Source organism: Pristiophorus japonicus, chromosome 22, assembly GCF_044704955.1.
Source record: "Pristiophorus japonicus isolate sPriJap1 chromosome 22, sPriJap1.hap1, whole genome shotgun sequence".
Lineage (NCBI taxonomy): Eukaryota > Metazoa > Chordata > Chondrichthyes > Pristiophoridae > Pristiophorus > Pristiophorus japonicus.
In genome coordinates, this window is record NC_091998.1 from 41,569,686 (window position 1) to 41,593,554 (window position 23,869).

At 48.0% G+C, this 23,869-nt stretch overlaps 1 protein-coding gene across 2 annotated transcripts in view; it reads right to left on the minus strand.

Annotated features, from left to right (window-relative positions):
• The window catches only part of LOC139234968 (serine protease HTRA1-like), a 45,424-nt gene extending 34,963 nt beyond the window's left edge, over positions 1-10,461 (minus strand). Inside the window, exon 1 of one of the 2 annotated variants that reach the window (XM_070865961.1) lies at positions 10,419-10,461. Coding sequence is in view for 1 of the 2 variants with exons in the window: in XM_070865960.1 (XP_070722061.1) it covers positions 4,231-4,645 (415 nt within the window). In the remaining variant the exon portion in view is untranslated. Of the gene's footprint in view, positions 1-4,230; positions 4,895-10,418 lie in introns of those variants that run through there. The other variant, XM_070865960.1, reaches the window with a different exon arrangement.
• Positions 10,462-23,869: the final 13,408 nt, after the last annotated feature.

Sequence of the window (23,869 nt, forward strand, 5' to 3'; positions counted from 1 at the left end):
TTAGTCAGGAAATTGTGTTAGGGAAATTGATGGGATTGAAGGCCGATAAATTCCCAGGTCCTGATAGTCTGCATTCCAGAGTACTTAAGGAAGTGGCCCTCGAAATAGTGCATGCATTGGTGGTCATTTTCCAACATTCTATAGAATCTGGATCAGCTCCTATGGATTGGTGGGTAGCTAATGTAACCCCACTTTTTAAAAAAGGAGGGAGAGAAAACAGGGAATTATAGGTTGGTTAGCCTGACATCGGTAGTGGGGAAAATGTTGGAATCAATTATTAAAGATGTAATAGCAGTGCATTTGGAAAGCAGTGACAGGATCGGTCCTAGTCAGCATGATTTATGAAAGGGAAATCATGCTTGACAAATCTTCTAGAATTTTTTGAGGATGTAACTAGTAGAGTGGACAAGGGAGAACCAGTGGATGTGGTGTATTTGGATTTCAAAAGGCTTTTGACAAGGTCCCACACAAGAGATTAGTGTGCAAAATTAAAGCACATGGTATTGGGGGTAATGTATTCACATGGATAGAGAAGTGGTTGGCAGACAGGAAGCAAAGAGTAGGAATAAAAGGGTCCTTTTCAGAATGGCAGGCAGTGACTAGTGGGGTACCGCAAGGTTCAGTGCTGGGACCCCAGCTATTTACAATAGACATTAATGATTTCGACTAAGGAATTGAATGTAATATCTCCAAGTTTGCAGATGACACTAAGCTGGGTGGCATTGTGAGCTGTGAGGAGGATGCTAAGAGGCTTCAGGGTGACTTGGAGAGGTTAGGTGAGTGGGCAAATGCATGGCAGATGCTGTATAATGTAGATAAATGTGAGGATATCCACTGTGGTAGTAAAAACAGGAAGGCAGAATATTATCTGAATGGTGACAGATTAGGAAAAGGGGAGGTGCAACGAGACCTGGGTGTCATGGTACATCAGTCATTGAAAGTTGGCATGCAGGTACAGCAGGCGGTGAAGACGGCAAATGGTATGTTGGCCTTCATAGTGAGAGGATTTGAGTATAGGAGCAGGGAGGTCTTACTGCAGTTCAACAGCGTCTTGGTGAGGCCACACCTTGAATATTGTGTACAGTGTTCGTCTCCTAATCTGAGGATGGACGTTCTTGCTATTGAGGGAGTGCAGCGAAGGTTCACCAGACTGATTCCCGGGATGACAGGACTGACATATGAAGAAAGACTGGATCGACTAGGCTTATATTCACTGGAATTTAGAAGAATGAGAGGGAATCTCATAGAAACATATAAAATTCTGACGGGATTGGACAGGTTGGATGCAGGAAGAATGTTCCCGATATTGGGGAAGTCCAGAACCAGGGGTCACAGTCTAAGGATAAGGGGTAAGCCATTTAGGACTGAGATGAGGAGAAACTTCTTCACTCAGAGAATTGTGAACCTGTGGAATTCTCTATCACAGAAAGTTGTTGAGGCCAGTTTGTTAGATATATTCAAAAGGGAGTTAGATGTGGCCCTTGTGGCTAAAGGGATCAAGGGGTATGGAGAGAAAGCAGGAAAGGGGTACTGAGGTGAATGATCAGCCATGATCTTATTGAATGGTGGTGCAGGCTCGAAGGGCCGAATGGACTACTCCTGCACCTATTTTCTATGTTTCTCTGCCCGCTCCCCATAACCCTTTACTCCCTTATCACTCAAAAATCTGTCTGTCTTTGCCTTAAATATATTCAATGAACCAGACTCCACAGCTTTCTGGGGCAGAGAATTCCATAGATTTACAACCGTCAGAGAAGAAATTCCTCCTCATCTCAGTTTTAAATGGGCAGCCCCTTATTCTGAGACTATGCCCCGTAGTTTTAGTTTCCCCGATGAGTGGAAATATCCTCTCTGCATCTACCTTGTCGAGCCCCCTCATTATCTTATATGTTTCGATAAGATCACCTCTCATTCTTCTGAACTCCAATGAAAATAGGCTCAACCTACTCAACCTATCTTCATAAGTCAACCTCCTCATCTCCAGAATCAACCTCGTGAACCTTCTCTGAACAGCCTCCAATGCAACTATAACTTTCCTTAAATACAGAGACCAAAACAGTACACAGTACTCCAGGTGTGGCCTCACCAATACCCTATACAGTTGCACAGAAGTTCTCTGCTTTTATACTCTATCCCCTTGCAATAAAGGCCAACATTCCATTGGCCTTCCTGATTACTTGCTGTACCTGTATACCAACCTTTTGTGTTTCATGCGCAAGGACCCCCCCGGTCCCTCTGTACTGACGGGAACATGCAATGATGGGTTGAAAGAAAGGAAATTCTTGCATTTATATAACGCCTATCATGACTGGATATCACAAAGCACTTTACAGCGAATTAATTACTTTTTGATATGTAGTTATTTTTACATTGGATATATGGCACAGAAACAGGCCAATCAGCCCAAGCCGGCGTTTATGCTTCACTTGAGCCTCCTCCCTTCTTTTCTCCTCTAATTCTATCCGCATAACCCTATATTCCCTTCTCCCTCATATGCTTATCTAACATAGGCACATAGAAACATTGAAAATAGGTGCAGGAGTAGGCCATTTGGCCCTTTGAGCCTGCACCGCCATTCAATATGATCATGGCTGATCATGCATTTCAGTACTCCTTTCCTGCTTTCTCTCCATACCCCTTGATCCCTTTAGCCGTAAAGGCCACATCTAACTCCCTTTTGAATATATCTAACGAACTTTCTGTGATAGAGAATTCCACAGGTTCACCACTCTCTGAATGAAGAAGTTTCTCCTCACCTCGGTCCTAAATGGCTTATCCCTTATCCTTAGACTGTGACCCCTGGTTCTGGACTTCCCCAACATTGGGAACATTCTTCCTGCATCTAACCTCTCCAATCCCGTCAGAATTTTATATGTTTCTATGAGATTCCCTCTCATCCTTCTAAATTCCAGTGAATATAAGCCTAGTCGATCCAGTCTTTCTTCATATGTCAGTCCTGCCATCCCGGGAATCAGTCTGGTGAACCTTTGCTGCACTCCCTCAATAGCAAGAATGGTCTTCCTCAGATTAGGAGACCAAAACTGAACACAATATTCAAGGTGTGGCCTTACCAAGGCCCTGTACAACTGCAGTAAGACCTCCCTTTTCCGATACTCAAATCCCCTCGCTATGAAGGCCAACATACCATTTGCCTTCTTCACCGCCTGCTGAACCTGCATGCCAACTTTCAATGACTGATGTACCATGACACCCAGGTCTCGTTGCACCTCCCCTTTTCCTAATCTGTCACCATTCAGATAATATTCTGCTTTCGTGTTTTTACCACCAAAGTGGATGACCTCACATTTATCCACATTATACTGCATCTACCATGCATTTGCCCACTCACCTAACCTGTCCAAGTCACCCTGCAGCCTCTTAGCGTCCTCCTTACAGCTCACACTGCCACCCAGCTTAGTGTCATCTGCAAACTTGGAGATATTACACTCAATTCCTTCATCTAAATCATTAATGTATATTGTAATAGCTGGGGTCCCAGCACTGAACCTTGCGGTACCCCACTAGTCACTGCCTGCCATTCTGAAAAGCACCCATTTATCCCGACTCTCTGCTTTCTGTCTGCCAACCATGTCAGTACATTACCCCCAATACCATGTGCTTTAATTTTGCACACTAATCTCTTATGTTGGACGTTGTCAAAAGCCTTTTGAAAGTTTAAATACACCACATCCCCTTAACCTCGCCTGAATGTTGTAATGTAGGAAACGCGGCAGCCAATTTGCGCACAGCAAGCTCCCACAAACAACAATGTGATAAAGACCAGATAATCTGTTTTGGTGACTTTGTTTGAGGGATAAATATTGGACCAGGACACCTGCTCCTTTCCGAAATAGTGACATGGGATCTTTTACGTCTACCTGAGAGGGCAGGCGGGGCCTCGGTTTAACGTCTCATCCGAAAGACGGCACCTCCGACAGTGCGGCACTCCCTCAGCACTGCACTGGGAGCATCAGCCTGGATTATGGGGCTCAGGTGTCTGGAGCAGGACTTGAACCCACGACCTTGTGACCCAGAGTCGTGGGTGCGGCCCACTGAGCCAGGGCAAAAGTTTGAGTGAAGGTGTCCTGTGCAATGTTGCTGACTGGTTACCCCTTCCACCCGCCCCCCCCCCCCAACAACAACTCCATGCCCACTTGGGTAGATGTCCCCTCTGGCCAGCTAGCCTCATCCGGCGCTGGCGGGGCACAAGCGCACCATCGTTCTACATACCTGCATCGCAAGCTCCCTTCTGGATGAGGATCACCGGGAGGGCGTTGGAGGACTGCTGGCCCCGGCTGGCCGCCTTGAGGCTGCAGATGTTCCTGTAGGTCTGCCCATCGCTGCCGCACACCTGGTCAGAGTGAACGCAGCGGCAGGTGCCCTTCTTGCGCTTGCCAGGGGAGTAGGTGCACTGCCAGCCTTCGGCACAGATGCCATGCATGTCCTCCCGGCCCCCGCAGCTCTCGCCCTCGGCCGCTGCGCACAGGCTGCAGCAACCACACGAGTCCTTGACCTGGCCCTGGGAGCAACTGACCGGGGCTGGGGGGCATCTGGAGGTGTCACAGAGCCCGGGGCAAACTTGCCTCAACACCCTGCCACTCACCGCCAACAGGCACAGGCACAACCACAGCCCGCCGTTCCACATGCTGCAAAAAAACGCACTAAATCCCACCGGGGAGCCGGGCAGAAGAAGTCTTGGAGTTCGCTGGTGCTGCTCTCGCCGAAAACACCGCAGGACCAGACCCTTGGAGCTCGGAGGGTTTGAGGGCGCTGAGTCTTGCCCAAGGTCACCGGGAATTTAACGTAGCGCCGCTGCAAGGCTTGTTCTCCGGGTGGAAGAGCTCAGTAACTCGGGCTGCCACTTCTCCGCTTCTCTCCCAGCTCTCTGGCTGCACTTTCCCGTCTGTTTGCTGAAGGTAAAAGTACTCCAAGCGCCAGAGCCAATGAGAGCTGTGCCAAGATCCCCTCCATCGCAGCGAGTTTCTGCAGAAAGTTTTAACCCTTGCAAGAAATCCATCAAAGATCAACTCTTGGACCACCGGCTTAAAACCAGGTTTGGGACTATCTGCTGTGCAATGTTTGAGGATAACTTTTTAAAGAGGCGTCTACCCTGTGGAATTGTTATTTTGCAACTAGCACCAAAGCAAAGAGCCTTTGCCTAGAAACATAGAAACAAATAAAATTCTGATGGGACGGGACAGGTTAGATGCTGGAAGAATGTTCCCGATGTTGGGGAAGTCAAGAACCAGGGGTCACAGTCTAAGGATAGGGGTAAACCATTTAGGACCGAGATGAGGAGAAACTTCTTCACTCAGAGAGTTGTTAACCTGTGGAATTCTCTACCGCAGAGAGTTGTTGATGCCAGTTCATTGGATATATTCAAGCGGAAGTTAGATATGGCCCTTACGGCTAAAGGGATCAAGGGGTATGGAGAGAAAGCAGGAATGGGGTACTGAGGGAGTGGTCAGCCATGATCATATTGAATGGTGGTGCAAGCTTGAAGGGCCGAATGGCCTACTCCTGCACCTATTTTCTATGTTTCTATTCCTCATGGAAAGAAAGACTTGCATTTAATTGCACCCATCACCACCTCAGATGTCTCAAAGCGCTTCACAGCCAATGAAGTACTTTTGGATTGTAGTCATTGTTGTAATGTAGGAAACACGGCAACCAATTTGTGCACAACGAGCTCCCACAAACAGCATTGTGATAATGACCAGATAATCTCTTTTAAGTGATGTTGGTTGAGGGATAAATATTGGCCACGATGCCGGGGATAACTCCCCTGCTCTTCTTCGAAATATTCCCTTGGGATCGTTTATGTCCACCTGAGACTGGGCCTCGGTTTACCATCTCATCCGAAAGACGGCACCTCCGACAGTGCGGCACTCCCTCAGCACTGCACTGAGAGCATCAACCTAGACTGTTGTGCTAAGTCTTTGGAGCCACGACCTCCCGACGTGGTGTATCTCCCCAAAATGGACGGCTGGAGGACAACACGTCGTTTTCTTGAGCTTTTCAATAAGAAAATGGAAGCGATGTTATCAATGAAGGTTGGGGATGCACAGCGCAGCCTGTGACTGACTGACCGCAACTTCAGGATTTCCGCTTTAGGGTCCGCATGCACTGAATCCTGAAGCTGCTGTCAGTTTCAAAGGGCTAATAATAGCGAACGCTGTTCATTCGCCGATATTACCCACACAGATTCCGGGTCAATCAACCTTGCTGCAGAAAGACAGACTGAAACACCCACTTGTACAGCGCCCTCAGGGTGTCGCAAAGTGCTTCACAGCCAATGAAGTACAATACTTTTGAAATGTAGTCACTGTCACAGAACTTACTTAGCATCAGAGGGAGCAGCGTGTGGAGGCCCAGCCCAGAAATCGGCACGGTCCCAGCCTGCAAGACCATCAGCAGGCCGGGACCATCAGAGGGAGCACCATGTGGAGGCATACCACTGCAGGAGGGCGACGGCTGCGAAGCCAGGTCGCTGATTGCAGTGCGGGCAGGTACAGCAGGAGGGGCGAAGGAGTGGCAAGAGATTGTAGAAGGAAGTGACCGGGGCTCTGGGGCCCAGAAGAGGCGAGGGCCCAGGGGCAGCACGGGCCAGCCCACACTGCGATATGTGTGCGCACTAGGTCTGTGCAGCAGAGCTGGTCTCCAGTTGTCCTGGTTAATCCTTGCTACTGGACCAAGACCTCGCTCTGTCAAGCCCGTGTGGTGGCTGGTGTGCAACGGTCACCCCAAGTTAAAAAATCCACGCACAGGCATCTTCCACCTTTCAGGATGTTCGGGACCTGGAATATCAGAACCTTCATTGAAACACCTGTGAACTCATCCTTTTTGGTGTGGAAGCAAGTCATCCTCGATACGAGGGACTGCCGGATGATGATGACTTATTTAGTCTGTTGGCCATCAATGACTCCTTTAGATATTTAATCAGATTGCAAGTTTTGTGGAGCTGGCAAAGTATTATGTAACCACTTGTATTGTATTCCAGGCTATAACTAGACAATACTTTGATCTCCTTACCTAAGGAAGGATATACTTGCCAGAAAGGGGTGCAACGAAGGTTCACCAGACTGATTCCTGGGATGGGGGGATTGTCCTATGAGGAGAGATTGAGTCGACTAGGCCAATATTCTCTAGAGTTTAGAAGAATGAGAGGTGATCTCATTGAAACATACAGAATTCTTACAGGGCTTGATGCAGGGAGGATGTTTCCTCTGGCTGGGGAAATCTGGAACCAGGGGTCACAGTCTCAGAATAAGGGGTCGGCCATTTAGGACTGAGATGAGGAGAAAGTTCTTCACTCAGAGGGTGGTGAATATTTGGAATTCTCTACCCCAGAGGCCTGTGGAGGCCCAGTCTTTGAGTATATTCAAGACAGAGATCGATAGATTTTTGAATATTAAGGGATATGGGGACAGTGCAGGAAGGTGGAGTTGAGGTCGAAGATCAGCCGTGATCTTATTGAACGGCAGAGCAGGCTCGAGGGGCCGAATGGCCGACTCCTGCTCCTAATTCTTATGTTCTTCTGTAATACGGTTGTTGGGTGGGCCGTCAACATCCTGGCAACATCCATCGCCAAGTGGCCAAGACTGCTGTTGACATGAGGTTGCTGCAAACAGTAGTTCTCCAATTACTGTAGCGGGACTTCTGTGCAATATCAGAGCTGTCTTCTACTTGAAGACGTTTGCTGGAACAACTGTCATTACACTTGACAAGCGGCAGCTATATTTTTTTTAAAAGGTGAATCTAATTATGCTTCATATCACAGTAAATCTGAGTGAAGAATTACATGCTGGGGTGTTAATGCCATGTCATCGTTTCCTCTTGCCAATTTGTTTCCTCCCCTCCTCCCCTCTTAAAGGTATTGGCTCCTCACTGAGGTATGCTTCCGCAGACATTATTGGCCTCTTGTGCTGACTGGCCTTCTCTGCACTAAAAGCCCCATTAAACTTTTATGACTCGATGATATCATGGAGGCATGTGCTCCTGGGATGCAAACCAGCAAGGCCAGCTGCAGATGTTGCTTGAGTTGCTAATATTGCTGCATTTTATTCTTGGATACAACACACTGTCCATGCACAGTGCCCCCATCCCCTTACTGAGAATTGTTCTCCCTCATCATCATCATAGGCAGGCCCTCGGAACCGAGGAAGACTTGCTTCCACTCTCAACGTGAGTTCTCAGGTGACTGAACAGTCCAATATGAGAACCACAGTCACAGGTGGGACAGACAGTGGTTGAGGGAAAGGGTGGATGGGACTGGTTTGCCGCGCACTCCTTCCGCTGCCTGCGCTTGATTTCTGCATGCTCTCGGCGACGAGACTCGAGGTGCTCAGCACCTTCCCGGATGCTCTTCCTCCACTTAGGGTGGTCTTTGGCCAGAGACTCCCAGGTGTCGGTGGGGATGTTTCACTTTATCAAGGAGGCTTTGAGAGTGTCCTTGAAGCATTTCCTGAGGCTCGCTTGCCTTTTAGGAGTTCCGAGTAGAGCGCTTGCTTTGGGAGTCATGTCAGGTATGCGGACAATGTGGCCCGCCCAACGGAGCTGATCAAGCGTCGTCAGTGCTTCGATGCTGGGGATGTTGGCCTGATCAAGGACTCTAATGTCGGTGCGTCTATCTTCCCAGGGGATTTGCAGGATAATGCGGAGACATCATTGGTGGTATTTCTCCATCGATTTGAGGTGTCTACTGTACATGGTCCACGTCTCTGAGCCATATAGGAGGGCAGGTATCACTACAGCCCTGTAGACCATAAGCTTGGTGCCAGATTTGAGGGCCTGATCTTCGAACACTCTCTTCCTCAGGTGACCTAAGGCTGCACTAGGGCACTGGAGGCGGTGTTGGACCTTGTTGTCATATACTTTTCCCAATGCACAGAAATATTCGAGTCAAGAATGGATTATTGGAATATTCACCACTCGCGTGGATGGGCAACATCGTCCACATGCCCGACACGAGACTCCCAAAGCAAGCGCTCTACTCAGAGCTCCGACAGGGCAAGCGAGCACCAGGTGGGCAGAGGAAACATTTCAAGGACACCCTCAAAGCCTCCTTGATAAAGTGCAACAACCCCACTGACACCTGGGAGTCCCTGGCCCAAGACCACCCAAAGTGGAGGAGAAGCATCCGGGAAGGCGTTGAACACCTCGAGTCTCTTCGCCGGGAGCACGCGGAAGCCAAGCGCAAACAGCGGAAGGAGCGCACGACAACCCAAGCCCCCCCACCCACCCGTCCCTTCACTCACCACCTGCCTCACCTGTGAGAGAGACTGTAGTTGGACTCACCAGTCACCTGAGAACACATACTAGTGTGGAAGCAAGTCATCCTCGACTCTGAGGAACTGCTGAAGCAGAAGAAGGAGAAGAATGGGTGCCGTGGCTACAACACTGAAGAAGCTCAACACCATCCAGCACTCGATCAGCACACCTGCCATTGGATTCACTATCCACCTCCTCCACCACTGGCACACTGTGACTGTAAGTGTGCACCGTCTACAGGCTGCACTGCAGCAACTCACTCAGCTCACTGCGTTCTCCAACGCCAACCTCTACCACCTAGGACAAGAGCAGCAGGGTCTTGGGAATATCAGGACCTCTATGTTTCCCCTCCACACACCATCCTGACTTGGAAATATATTACCATTCCTCTGACGTCGCGAGGTCAAAATCCTAGAATTCCCCACCTGACACTTTTGTGGGAGTGCCATCACCACAGGAACTGCAGCGGTTCATGGAGAAGGCCTGATACCATCTTCTCATCGCAACTATGGACGGGCAGTAAATGTGGTCTCGCCCGTGATGCCCACATCCCAAGAACAAATGGTAAAAAGATGCCTGTTTGCATTTTTCAGTCGGGCTGTCACACCGTCTCAATCTTACTTCGGTAAGAGGTGAGTAGCAGCTTAAATCCAGTATTTGGCCCTGACTTTGAGTGTTGCCTGCTCAATGTCCAGATCATGCTGGTCACTCAGAATCATAGAATCATAGACATTTACGGCACAGAAGGAGTCCGTTTGGCCCTTCGCGTCCTCGCCGGCCGACTCAGAGCTACCTAGTCGAATCCCACTTTCCAGCTCTCGGTCCGTAGCCCTGGAGGTTACGGCACTTCAGGTGCATATCCAAGTACTTTTTAAATGCGACGAGGGTTTCAGCCTCTACCATCCTTTCAGGCCGTGAGTTCCAGACCCCCACCATCCTCTGGGTGAAAAAAATCCCCTCTAATCCTTCTACCAATTACTTTCAACCTACACCCCCTGGTTGTTGACCCCTCTGTTAAGGGAAATAGGTCCTTCCTATCCACTCTATCTAGGCCCCTTGTAATTTTACACACCTCAATTAGGTCTCCCCTTAGGCTTCTCTGTTCCAAAGAACACAAAGCCCAGCCTATGCAATCTTTCCTCAGTCACCTTTCCCCGTTGGTTGTATCCTGCCCGTTCCCAGCTGGGCCATTAACTGGACACCGCGACGGAACCTTCAGCTTGAACGAAGCAGAAACCCAACACCATCTGGTTCATGTTGTCTCAATCAGACTTCCTGCTGCCGTTGACGGGACCTCATTGACGTCAGTCATGGGAAATATCAGGCTGACCAGATTACTCCAGCCTGCCGACTAGAAAACAGAGATACACTGCCGAGTTCCACATGAGGGAATAAACAGTGCGTTGGAAAATATCAACACGACAGACCTAAGGATTGAAACATTCGTGTGACAAACTTCGCATGAATCGTCTGTATTTAGTTTAGGCACAGTTACTTGGAAACGTGCTAATAATAAGAGCACCCTTATTATTTGGTTCCAACAGTATTATTTCCGGTGTCTGTAGGCGGTATGAGTAATTATTTACATAAGGAAAGCTAAATGAAGTGCACAAGAGGAAATTCCAACGTTATTTAAGATGACAGCCCCTCTATTTGGGAAGATATCATAACCACCGTTCTAAGCCAGAAATAAGACCATATTGCACAAATATTATATTCCACCAAGAAACTGCCATGCAGAGTTCTAGCCTTATTGTCTTTTTGAAAAACAAAAGGAAAATTAGAAAGATCTTTTCCTTTCTCCCAGGTTGCCCCTGGTCCCAACCCTTCATCTGGGAAGGTGGGATCCCTCAGTCGATGAATGTCATTACTTGATGAACACACGTTCTGCCCACTTTTTCATTCCAAAATGACTTGACTAAAGCGGCCAAACTTGCCTCCAATTGGGAGAAGCCCTCATTGGAAGATTTGCTAAGGTTTTTAGTGCAAGTTGAAAGTTTAACTCTCGAGTCCCCAGATTTGTTTGACTCACTCTGTGCAACGCCAGGTGTCATCCTGGGCTCAGTTGAAAGCACTCTCGCTTCCGCGTCAGATGGTCGTGGGTTCAAGTACCACTCCAGACTTGAGCACATAATCTAGTGTGGCACTTCAATGCAGTACTGGAAGTGTGCTGCACTGTCAGAGGTGCCTTCTTTCAGATAGAATGTTAAACCGAGGCTTCACCTGCCCTCTCAGATGGATGTAAAATATTCCAGGGCACTTTTTGAAGAAGAACATTGGAATTCTCACGGTGTCCTGGCTGACATTTATCCCTGAACCAATGTTACTAAAAAGCAGATTAGCTGGTCATTTATCTCATTGCTTGTTTTATGAGACCATGATGTGTGTAAATTGGCTATCCCAATTCCCTTCATTACAACAGCGACTATAGTTCAAAGCACTTCGCCATGGCTTCTTCAACAGTATTTCCCAAACCCGTGACCTCTACCACCTAGAAGGACGATGGCAGCAGGCACATGGAAACACCATCACCTCCAAGTTTCCCTCCAAGTCACACACCATTCTGAATTGGAAATATATCGCCCGTTCCTTCATCGTCGCGGGCAAAATCCTGGAACTCGCTGTCCAACTGCACTGTGGGAGCACCTTCACCACACGGACTGCAGCGGTTCAAGAAGGCGGCTCACCACCGCCTTCTCAAGGGGCAATTAGGGATGGGCAATAAATTCTGGCCTTGCCAGCGACGCCCACATCCCAGGAACAAATTAAAAAAAGGCACTTCATTCACTGTGAAGCACTTTGGGAGATCATGAAGTTGTGAAAGGGATTATAACAATAATAGTTATCTCTTCTTTTTAATGAAAACATTTAATCTAGTTTCAGTCTTTTGAATATTCACTTCACAGTTAAGTGTTATGAGTTCATAGAGTTCTAAAACTATTTCAAATGGTTCTTAATAAATTACAGATTCAAGGTGGGGCTGTGCAGATATATCACAGTGGTCCTTTCCCCTCGAATTGTTTATGTAATATTCCAACACAGGGAAGGTAGACGACCAGGGTTTAATAGTACAAGTACAAGAATAGATGAATGTTTTGGATTGATTACTTTTGGGAATATTTTTATCAAAGCTTCCCTCCAGAGCTTAACTGAAAGAAAGACTTGCATTTATATAGCACCTTTCACGACCTCAGGATGTCCCAAAACACTTTACAGCCAATGAAGTACTTTTGAAGTGGAGTCACTGTTGTAATGTGGGAAACGCGGCAGCCAATTTGCGCACAGCAAGCTCCCACAAACAGTAATGTGATAATGACCAAATATTCTGCTTTGAATCACTGAGAGCTAAATATTGGCCAGGACACTGAGGAGAACTTTGTTGGTCTTTATCGAAATAGTGCCTTGGTATCTTTTACATCACCCGAGAGGATAGACAGGGCTTCAGTTTAACGTTTTATCCGAAAGATGGCATCTCTGACAAGTGCAGTTCAGCTAGAGCACTGCACTGGAGTATCAATCGAGTTTTTGTGCTGTAAGTCCCTGGGGTGGGACTTGAACACACAGCCTTCAGATTCAGAGGCCAGAGTGCAACCCACTGAGCCACGGCTGACACCCTGATGGGTGGGTTAGGGTCTGTGACAGAGCTGATCGTACATGGTCGCTAGATGGAACTGGCTTGATGTAACAATGAGGTTTTCTAATCCTGTAGATTCTACTCTTCCAACATAAAAAAATAAGCCTTTCATGTTTTAAATGTGGGAAAAAAAATTGTCATTAATTGATGCAGTACTGAAAAATTGACAATGATGGACTGAAATAATACTTTGAAAACTGCGGTCATAAATGGAATTTGATCCGACCAGGGTTAACCTTAACTGGACTACACCGTGCGCATAAAGTCATGAATAAGCAGCTCTTCCTTTGTAAAAAAGGCAAGATACCAAGGTGGATAATAAAGTAACTGCAGACTTGTTAAATGAAGACTTTGTATCCGTTTTCCCAGTGGAGGAACAAGGCAAGCAACAGTGGTACAAGGGAACCGATAAATAATTCAAGGAGAGGAACTTACTGGATTTAATGTAAGTAAAAAAAAATGGTATCGGAAAAATGATGGGACTTAAGATAGACAAATCTCCAGCACATAATAGTTTCCACCTTCGGGTGCAGGTTAAACCTCACTTATCCGGAACCCTCTGGACCTGGCCTGTTCTGGATAAGGGATTTTTCTGGATGAGGGGTGGTCACGTTAAATTGGATGGTACAGGTACTGAGTAAGGGGATATCGTGGCTGGCTGGCTTGGGGCTGGGAGTGTGGCAGACAAGTCTCTCTAATCTCTCCTGTCTTCCACCTTGTCACAGACCATCCCTTTGTTCTTTCCTCCCCTCCCCCCTTTCCCTGCCTCTGTACTTGTTTAAAAATGTCCAGTTCTTACGAAGGGTCATCGACCTGAAACATTAGCTCTGTTTCTCTCTCCGCAGATGCTGCCTGACCCGCTGAGATGTCCAGCACGTATAGATTTTTATTTCGGGTTTCCAGCAACCGCAGTATTTTGCTTCAGTATTCTTGGAAATTTGTGTTCTTAAGAACATAAGAAATAGGAGCAGGAGTAGGCCGTACGGCCCCTCAAGCCTGTTCCACAATTCAATAAGATCATGGCTGATCTGATCATGGACTCAGCTCCATTTCCCTGCCCGCTCCCCATAACCCGTTACCCCCTTATCGTTTAAGAAACTGTCTTTTTCTGTCTTAGGTTTATTCAATGTCCCAGCTTCCACACCTCTCTGAGGCAGCAAATTGCACAGATTTACAACCCTCTGAGAGAAGAAATTTCTTCTCATCTCAGTTTTAAAAGGGCGGCCCCTTATTCTAAGATCATGCCCCATAGTTCTAGTCTCCCCTGTCAGTGGAAACATCCTCTCTGCATCCACCCTGTCAAGCCCCCTCATAATCTTTTACATTTCGATAAGATCATCTCTCATTCTTCTGATTTCCAATGAGTAGAGGCCCAACCTACTCAACCTTTCCTCATAAGTCAACCCTCTCATCTTCGGAATCAATCTACGAACCTTCTCCGAACTGTCTCCAAAGCAAGTATATCCTTTCGTAAATATGGAAACCAAAACTGCACGCAGTATTCCAGGTGTGGCCTCACCAATACCTTGTATAACTGTAGCAAGACTTCCCTGCTTTTATACTCCACCCCTTTGCAATAAAGGCCAAGATACATTGGCCTTCCTGATCACTTGCTGTACCTGCATACTGTCATGTATTCAACCAGCATTGTAACCCATGTATAATCTGACCTAAGTTGTACACTGTGAGAACAATGACCACTAGGTGGGAGACACTCCTAACCTGGACCTTCAGGTATAAAAGGGGAAGCTCCACCCACCTTCATCACTTGAGTGCCAAGGAATAAAGGACAGGTCACAGACTGACCTTCTCACAAGCATGGGCCTCGTGTGCATTTATACTGTATAGTAAGGATGTATCAATGGCGAGTTGTGGGCGTCCAAGGCCAGGAGGCCAAAATTTTTGCCGATTGACGCACAGCTACAGACAGATACAAAGGAGATCATTCCGGTGCTAGGCAGCGCCACGGTAGTCGTGACCCACAAAGATTCGGAGAACAGGTTGCCACTCTGGATTGTCCCGGGGACAGTCCCGCACTACTGGGGAGGAGTTGGCTTGCTGTCATGAACTGGAAATGGGACGATGTCAATGCAATTTCCTCTGTGGAGCGAGTATCATGCTCACAGATCCTGGACAAATTTGACTCATTATTTCAACCTGGCATCGGCACTTTCATGGAGGCCAAGGTAGTGATTCACATAAACCCGGACGCCAGGCCAGTACATCACAAGGCCAGAGCGGTGCCGTACGTGATGCGGGAAAAGATAGAAGGCGAATTGGACCGCCTACTGAGGGAAGGCATCATCTCGCCAGTCGAATTCAGTGACTGGGCGAGCCCGATCGTGCCGGTGCTCAAGGCGGATGGGTCGGTCAGGCTATGTGGTGATTACAAGGCCACCATCAATCGGGTGTCACTCCAAGACCAGTACCCATGACCGAGAGCGGAGGACCTCTTTGCGACGCTATCCGGTGGCAAACTTTTTTCAAAATTGGACCTGACCTCAGCTTACATGGCCCAGGAGCTGGCAAGTGAGTCGAAGAAGCTGACCACCATCGCTCGGCCGCCGCGATCTCCAAACGAATTATGGAAAGCCTCCTCAAGTCGATTCCTGGGGCGGTGGTTTTTCAGGACGACATCCTCATCACGGGCTACGATACTGAAGAACACCTCCACAACCTGGAGGAGGTGCTACGCAGACTGGACCGGGTAGGGCTGCGACTGAAAAAGGTGAAGTGCGTCTTCCTAGCTCCAGAGGTAGAATTCCTGGGGATGAGGGTAGCAGACGGGATCAGCCCTACTGCGTCCAAGACGGAAGCGATCCAGAGAGCACCCAGACCCCGTAACACGACGGAGCTGCATTCGTTCCTGGGGCTCCTGAACTATTTTGATAACTTTCTTCCCAAATTGAGCATGCTGCTAGAGCTGCTACATGTGCTCCTACGCAAAGGTCGCGAATGGGTCTGGGGGGACAGCCAGGAAAGGGCTTTTAATAGAGCACGCAATTTGTTATGTTCCAACACTCTGTTAACACTATACGACCCATGTAAGAAACTTGTGTTAACGTGCGATGCGTCGTCCTATGGTGTCGGGTGTGTGTTGCAGCATGTCAATGTCAAGGGTCAGTTACAGCCGGTAGCTTATGCCTCCAGGAGTCTGTCCCAGGCAGAAAGGGGTTACGGGATGGTAGAAAAGGAAGCGCTCACATGTGTATATGCTGTAAAGAAAATGCACCAGTATCTGTTCGGCAGGAAATTTGAGCTGGAGACAGATCACAAACCCCTAACGTCCCTTTTGGCCGACAACAAGGCCATAAATGCAAACGCATCGGCCCGCATACAGAGGTGGGCACTCAGGTTAGCTGCCTATGACTATACAATTTGGCACAGACCGGGCACCGAAAACTGCGCCGATGCACTCAGCAGGCTCCCACTAGCCACCACAAAGGGGGCTACCGAGCATGCTGCTGAGATGGTCATGGCTGTTGAAGCTTTCGGAAGCGAAGGCTCACCCGTGACAGCCCGTCAGATTAAAGTCTGGACAAATAGAGACCCGCTATTGTCTCTAGTCAAGAAATGTGTCCTGAATGGGGACTGGGCAGCCACGTACAGGGCATGCCCTGAAGAATTTAAACCATTTCACAGGCGCAGGGATGAACTCTCGATTCAGGCCGATTGCCTACTGTGGGGAAACCGAGTAGTCATGTCCCAGATGGGCAGAGAGGTGTTCATCAGAGAACTCCACAATGAGCACCCGGGCATTGCCATGATGAAGGCAATTGCCAGGTCACACGCTTGGTGGCCAGGGATAGACGCAGATCTGGAACTTTGTGTTCGCAGGTGCAACACGTGTGCCCAGCTGGGCAATGCGCCCAGGGAAGCCCCCCTTAGCGCCTGGCCATGGCCCGCCAAGCCTTGGTCACGCATCCATGTGGACTACGTAGGTTCTTTCATGGGAAAAATGTTTTTGGTTGTAGTAGACATCTACTCCAAATGGATCGAGTGTGACATTTTAAATTCAAGCACAGCCTCTGCCACGGTAGAAAGTCTACGGGCAATGTTCGCCGCCCACGGTCTACCGGACGTCTTGGTTAGCGACAATGGCCCGTGCTTAACAAGCACTGAATTCCAGGACTTCATGGCAGGCAATGGAATTAACCATGTCAGAACGGCACCGTTCAAGGTGGCCTCAAACGGCCAGGCAGAACGAGCAGTGCAGATAATCAAACAGGGGATGCTCAGAATCCAAGGGGGTTCCCTACAATGCCGCTTATCACGCCTCCTGATGGCCTATAGATCCTGACCACACTCGCTCACTGGGGTTCCACCCGCAGAGCTGCTAATGAAAAAGACGCTCAAAACCCGGTTATCCCTCATACACCCCACCATGAAAGAAATTGTCGAGAGCGGGCGCCAGTCACAATATGACTACCATGACAGGAATGCAAGGGCATGATGTATTGATGTAAATGATCCTGTTTTTGTCCTCAACAAATGGCTCGCAGGCACTGTGATTGCCAAAGAGGGAAATAGGATTCTGGTAGTTAAACTTACCAATGGACAAATCTACCGCAAATATGTGGATCAAACAAAAAGGAGGTTCAGCAACCCCATAGAAGAAGCAGAGGACAAACACGATGTAGAGTTCACTCCACCACAGGTGACCGAACACCGGAACCAAAGGGAGGAGAGCCCAATCACTGTGGGCAGTCCGGACAGATCTGAGGCACCGCAAACAGCAGACACTCAGGCCAGCGCCTAACAACCGGAGCCCCAACTCAGGCGCTCCACAAGAGAGCGTAAACCACCAGAGAGACTCAACCTGTGAACCCAATAAGACTTTGGGGGGGAGGTGATGTCATGTATTCAACCAGCATTGTAACCCATGTATTATCTGACCTAAGTTGTACACCGTGAGAACACTGACCACTAGGTGGTGAACTTTTGGGAGACACTCCTAACCTGGACCTTCAGAGATAAAAGGGGAAGCTCCACCCACCTTCATCACTTGAGTGCTAAGGAATAAAGGACAGGTCACAGACTGACCTTCTCTCAAGCATGGGCCTCGTGTGCATTTATACTGTGTAGTAAGGACGTATCACATACTATCCTTTTATGTTTCATGCACAAGTACCCCCAGGTCCCGCTGTAATGCAGCACTTTTCCAGCGTTGTTCCTGGCAAGTGCGTAAAAAACTATTGGTGGGTGCAGACCCTGGCACCCGAGTACCCAAGCCGTGTTCCCAGGAGCACATGGGTAACAGTTTACCGCTTAATGAGAAAATCGGCATGAAGACAACATCTCCAGGATGTGGACATGTCCCACAGCCATTCCAGGCTGTTGAAACTGCTGTCAGCACTATTACTACACGTTGAGTCACACAAGCCACCGTGAATCACAAAAGCAACTTTGAAATTCCACCCAGTGTTCCATATATTGTGCGGGCTGAGGCAAATCATAACAAACATGTTGTTAGAATTGCTTTCCATAATAAAGACCGCCTTTAAGCACAAAATGTTTTTGAAACCACAGTGTGTGTACCCAAAAAGATGGGTTGCATTCTTGAGAAACGGCTCACCAGTTATCTCCTGGTATTGAACGAGTCGCAACACAGCACACGGAAAATATTTTGTTCAGTCTTTGACACATTGGATTTCTTACAAACACGGAGAACTCCAAAGGCAATAAATTAACTTTTATTCACTTTTCACTGATGTATTCCTTTGTCGTTTGATAGATTCTGTCCTCGCAGTTCAATACTTGTGGATTCCTTTAACCCATTACGTACTGAGTTTTCCTTTAAAAGTTTAAAATATGCTCCCCCCTCCCCTTATATTGAAATTTGTGTTCATCTGCCCACCCCCTCCCCCCACCTCCTCCCACAATCAGAAAGGCTAATTGAATGTTAGTCTTTTATATTTAGAGGGCGAGAATGTAAAGGGGAGGAGGTTTTTCTACAGCTATACAAATCCCTGGTTGGACCACACCTGGAGTACTGTGTACAGTTCGAGCACCGACCCTTAGAAAAGGAGATACTGGCCTTGGAGAAATTACAGTGCAGATTCACCGGAATGTTACCAGAGCTCCAAGGGTTCGATTATGAGGAGAGATTATATCAACTAGGCTTGTATCAACGCGGCGGCAGTCGGGAGCAGCGTGAGGAGGTGCGTGGAGAGGCGTGAGTTCCGGGGTCGGCGAGAGGCCTATAAAGGCCCAACGCGGCGGCAGTTGGAACAGCGCCGAGGAGGTGCGTGGAGAGGCGTGAGTTCCGGGGTCGGCGAGAGGCCTATAAAGGCCCAACGCGGCGGCAGTTGGAACAGCGCCGAGGAGGTGCGTGGAGAGGCGTGAGTTCCGGGGTCGGCGAGAGGCCTATAAAGGCCCAACGCGGCGGCAGTCGGGAACAGCGTCAAGGAGGTGCGTGGAGAGGCGAGCCGGTGCAGCTACAGGGAGAAGGCAAAAAAAGAAGTAGAAAGAAACAGAAAGGTGACATCACAGCCAAGGGGGTAAGTGATTGGCTGGTGATTGGTGAGTAGTTTTTCTTTTTTCTCTTCTATAACAGTGAGTAAACTTTAGCATTGTTGTTATCTAAGGGTTAAGTCATGGCAGGACAGCTCAGTCACGTGTTATGATCCTCCTGTACCATGTGGGAACTCAGGGACGACACCAGTGTTCCTGACGACTACGTGTGCGGGAAGTGTATCCGCCTCCAGCTCCTGACGGACCGCGTTGTGGAGTTGGAGCTGAGGGTGGATTCACTCTGCAGCATCCACGATGCTGAGAATGACGTGAGTAGCACGTGTAGCGAGTTGGTCGTACCGCAGGTAAAGGGTCCACAGCCAGATAGGGAATGGAAAACCAGCAGAAAGAGCAGTGCAAGGAAGGTAATGCAGGGGTCCCCTGTGGTCATCCCCCTGCAAAACAGATACACTGCTTTGGGTACTGTTGGGGGGGATGACTCATCAGGGGAGGGCAGCAGCAGCCAAGTTCATGGCACCGTGGCTGGCTCTGTTGCACAGGAGGGCAGGAAAAAGAGTGGGAGAGCGATAGTGATAGGGGATTCAATTGTAAGGGGAATAGATAGGCGTTTCTGCGGCCGCAACCGAGATTCCAGGATGGTATGTTGCCTCCCTTGTGTAAGGGTCAAGGATGTCTCGGAGCGGGTGCAGGACATTATAAAAAGGAGGGAGAACAGCCAGTTGTCGTGGTGCACATTGGTACCAACGACATAGGTAAAAAAAGGGATGAGGTCCTACGAAACGAATTTAAGGAGCGAGGAGCTAAATTAAAAAGTAGGACCTCAAAGTAGTAATCTCAGGATTGCTACCAGTGCCACGTGCTAGTCAGAGTAGGAATCGCAGGATAGCTCAGATGAATACGTGGCTTGAGCAGTGGTGCAGCAGGGAGGGATTCAAATTCCTGGGGCATTGGAACCGGTTCTGAGGGAGGTGGGACCAGTACAAATCGGACGGTCTGCACCTGAGCAGGACCGGAACCAATGTCTTCGGGGGAGTGTTTGCTAGTTCTGTTGGGGAGGAGTTAAACTAATATGGCAGGGGGATGGGAACCAATGCAGGGAGACAGAGGGAAACAAAAAGGAGACAAAAGCAAAGGACAGAAAGGAGATGAGGAAAAGTGGAGGGCAGAGAAACCCAAGGCAAAGAACAAAAAGGGCCACTGTACAGCAAAATTCTAAAAGGACAAAGGGTGTTAAAAAAAACAAGCCTGAAGGCTTTGTGTCTTAATGCAAGAAGTATCCGCAGTAAGGTGGATGAATTAACTGTGCAAATAGATGTTAACAAATATGATGTGATTGGGATTACGGAGACATGGCTCCAGGATGATCAGGGCTGGGAACTCAACTTCCAGGGGTATTCAACATTCAGGAAGGATAGAATAAAAGGAAAAGGAGGTGGGGTAGCATTGCTGGTTAAGGAGGAGATTAATGCAATAGCTAGGAAGGACATTAGCTTGGATGATGTGGAATCTATATGGGTAGAGCTGCAGAACACCAAAGGGCAAAAAACGTTAGTGGGAGTTGTGTACAGACCTCCAAATAGTAGTAGTGATGTTGGGGAGGGCATCAAACAGGAAATTAGGGATGCATGCAATAAAGGTGCAGCAGTTATAATGGGTGACTTTAATATGCACATAGATTGGGCTAACCAAACTGGAAGCAATACGGTGGAGGAGGATTTCCTGGAGTGCATAAGGGATGGTTTTCTAGACCAATATGTCGAGGAACCAACTAGAGGGGAGGCCATCTTAGACTGGGTGTTGTGTAATGAGAGAGGATTAATTAGCAATCTCGTTGTGCGAGGCCCCTTGGGGAAGAGTGACCATAATATGGTGGAATTCTGCATTAGGATGGAGAATGAAACAGTTAATTCAGAGACCATGGTCCAGAACTTAAAGAAGGCTAACTTTGAAGGTATGAAGCGTCTATTGGCTAGGATAGATTGGCGAATGATACTTAAGGGGTTGACTGTGGATGGGCAATGGCAGACATTTAGAGACCGCATGGATGAACTATAACAATTGTACATTCCTGTCTGTCGTAAAAATAAAAAAGGGAATGTGGCTCAACCGTGGCTATCAAGGGAAATCAGGGATAGTATTAAAGCCAAGGAAGTGGCATACAAATTGGCCAGAAATAGCAGCGAACCCGGGGACTGGGAGAAATTTAGAACTCAGCAGAGGAGAACAAAGGGTTTGATTAGGGCAGGGAAAATGGAGTACGAGAAGAAGCTTGCAGGGAACATTAAGACGGATTGCAAAAGTTTCTATAGATATGTAAAGAGAAAAAGATTAGTAAAGACAAACGTAGGTCCCCTGCAGTCAGAATCATGGGAAGTCATAACGGGGAACAAAGAAATGGCGGACCAATTGAACAAGTACCTTGGTTCGGTATTCACTAAGGAGGACACAAACAACCTTCCGGATATAAGAGGGGTCGGAGGGTCTAGTAAGGAGGAGGAACTGAGGGAAATCCTTATTAGTCGGGAAATTGTGTTGGGAAATTAATGGGATTGAAGGCCGATAAATCCCCAGGGCCTGATGGACTGCATCCCAGAGTACTTAAGGAGGTGGCCTTGGAAATAGCGGATGCATTGACAGTCATTTTCCAACATTCCATTGACTCTGGATCAGTTCCTATGGAGTGGAGGGTAGCCAATGTAACCCCACTTTTTAAAAAAGGAGGGAGAGAGAAAACAGGGAATTATAGACCGGTCAGCCTGACATCGGTAGTGGGTAAAATGATGGAATCAATTATTAAGGATGTCATAGCAGCGCATTTGGAAAGAGGTGACATGATAGGTCCAAGTCAGCATGGATTTGTGAAAGGGAAATCATGCTTGACAAATCTTCTGGAATTTTTTGAGGATGTTTCCAGTAGAGTGGACAAGGGAGAACCAGTTGATGTGGTATATTTGGACTTTCAGAAGGCTTTCGACAAGGTCCCACACAAGAGATTAATTTGCAAAGTTAAAGCACATGGAATTGGGGGTAGTGTGCTGACATGGATTGAGAACTGGTTGTCAGACAGGAAGCAAAGAGTAGGAGTAAATGGGGACTTTTCAGAATGGCAGGCAGTGACTAGTGGGGTACCGCAAGGTTCTGTGCTGGGGCCCCAACTGTTTACACTGTACATTAATGATTTAGACGAGGGGATTAAATGTAGTATCTCCAAATTTGCGGATGACACTAAGTTGGGTGGCAGTGTGAGCTGCGAGGAGGATGCTATGAGGCTGCAGAGCGACTTGGATAGGTTAGGTGAGTGGGCAAATGCATGGCAGATGAAGTATAATGTGGATAAATGTGAGGTTATCCACTTTGGTGGTAAAAACAGAGAGACAGACTATTATCTGAATGGTGACAGATTAGGAAAAGGGGAGGTGCAACGAGACCTGGGTGTCATGGTACATCAGTCATTGAAGGTTGGCATGCAGGTACAGCAGGCGGTTAAGAAAGCAAATGGCATGTTGGCCTTCATAGCGAGGGGATTTGAGTACAGGGGCAGGGAGGTGTTGCTACAGTTGTACAGGGCCTTGGTGAGGCCACACCTGGAGTATTGTGTACAGTTCTGGTCTCCTAACCTGAGGAAGGACTTTTTGCTATTGAGGGAGTGCAGCGAAGGTTCACCAGACTGATTCCCGGGATGGCGGGACTGACCTATCAAGAAAGACTGGATCAACTGGGCTTGTATTAACTGGAGTTCAGAAGAATGAGAGGGGACCTCATAGAAACGTTTAAAATTCTGATGGGTTTAGACAGGTTAGATGCAGGAAGAATGTTCCCAATGTTGGGGAAGTCCAGAACCAGGGGTCACAGTCTGAGGATAAGGGATAAGCCATTTAGGACCGAGATGAGGAGAAACTTCTTCACCCAGAGAGTGGTGAACCTGTGGAATTCTCTTCCACAGAAAGTTGTTGAGGCCAATTCACTAAATATATTCAAAAAGGAGTTAGATGAAGTCCTTACTACCAGGGGGATCAAGGGGTATGGCGAGAAAGCAGGAATGGGGTACTGAGGTTGCATGTTCAGCCATGAACTCATTGAATGGCGGTGCAGGCTCGAAGGGCCGAATGGCCTACTCCTGCACCTATTTTCTATGTTTCTATGTTTCTGTGTATTCCCTGGACTATAGAAGGTTAGAAATTCTTACAGAGCTTGACAGGGTAGACGCAGGGAGAATGTTTGCCCCGGGCTGGGGAGTCTAGAACCAGGGGTTACAGTCTCCGAAAAAGGGGTTGGCCATTTAGGACTGAGGTGAGAAGAAACCTACACGTTCGCTGAACCAATAGCAACAGGGCTTCGAACCAAGAGCTGGAAGGTGGGATTAGGCTGGATAGCTCTTTGTCGGCCAGCGCGGACATGATGGGCTGAAATGGCCTCCTTCCATGTTGTAAATTTTTATGATTCTATAAACTTCTTCACCCAGAGTGGGGTGAATCTTTGGAATTATCTGCT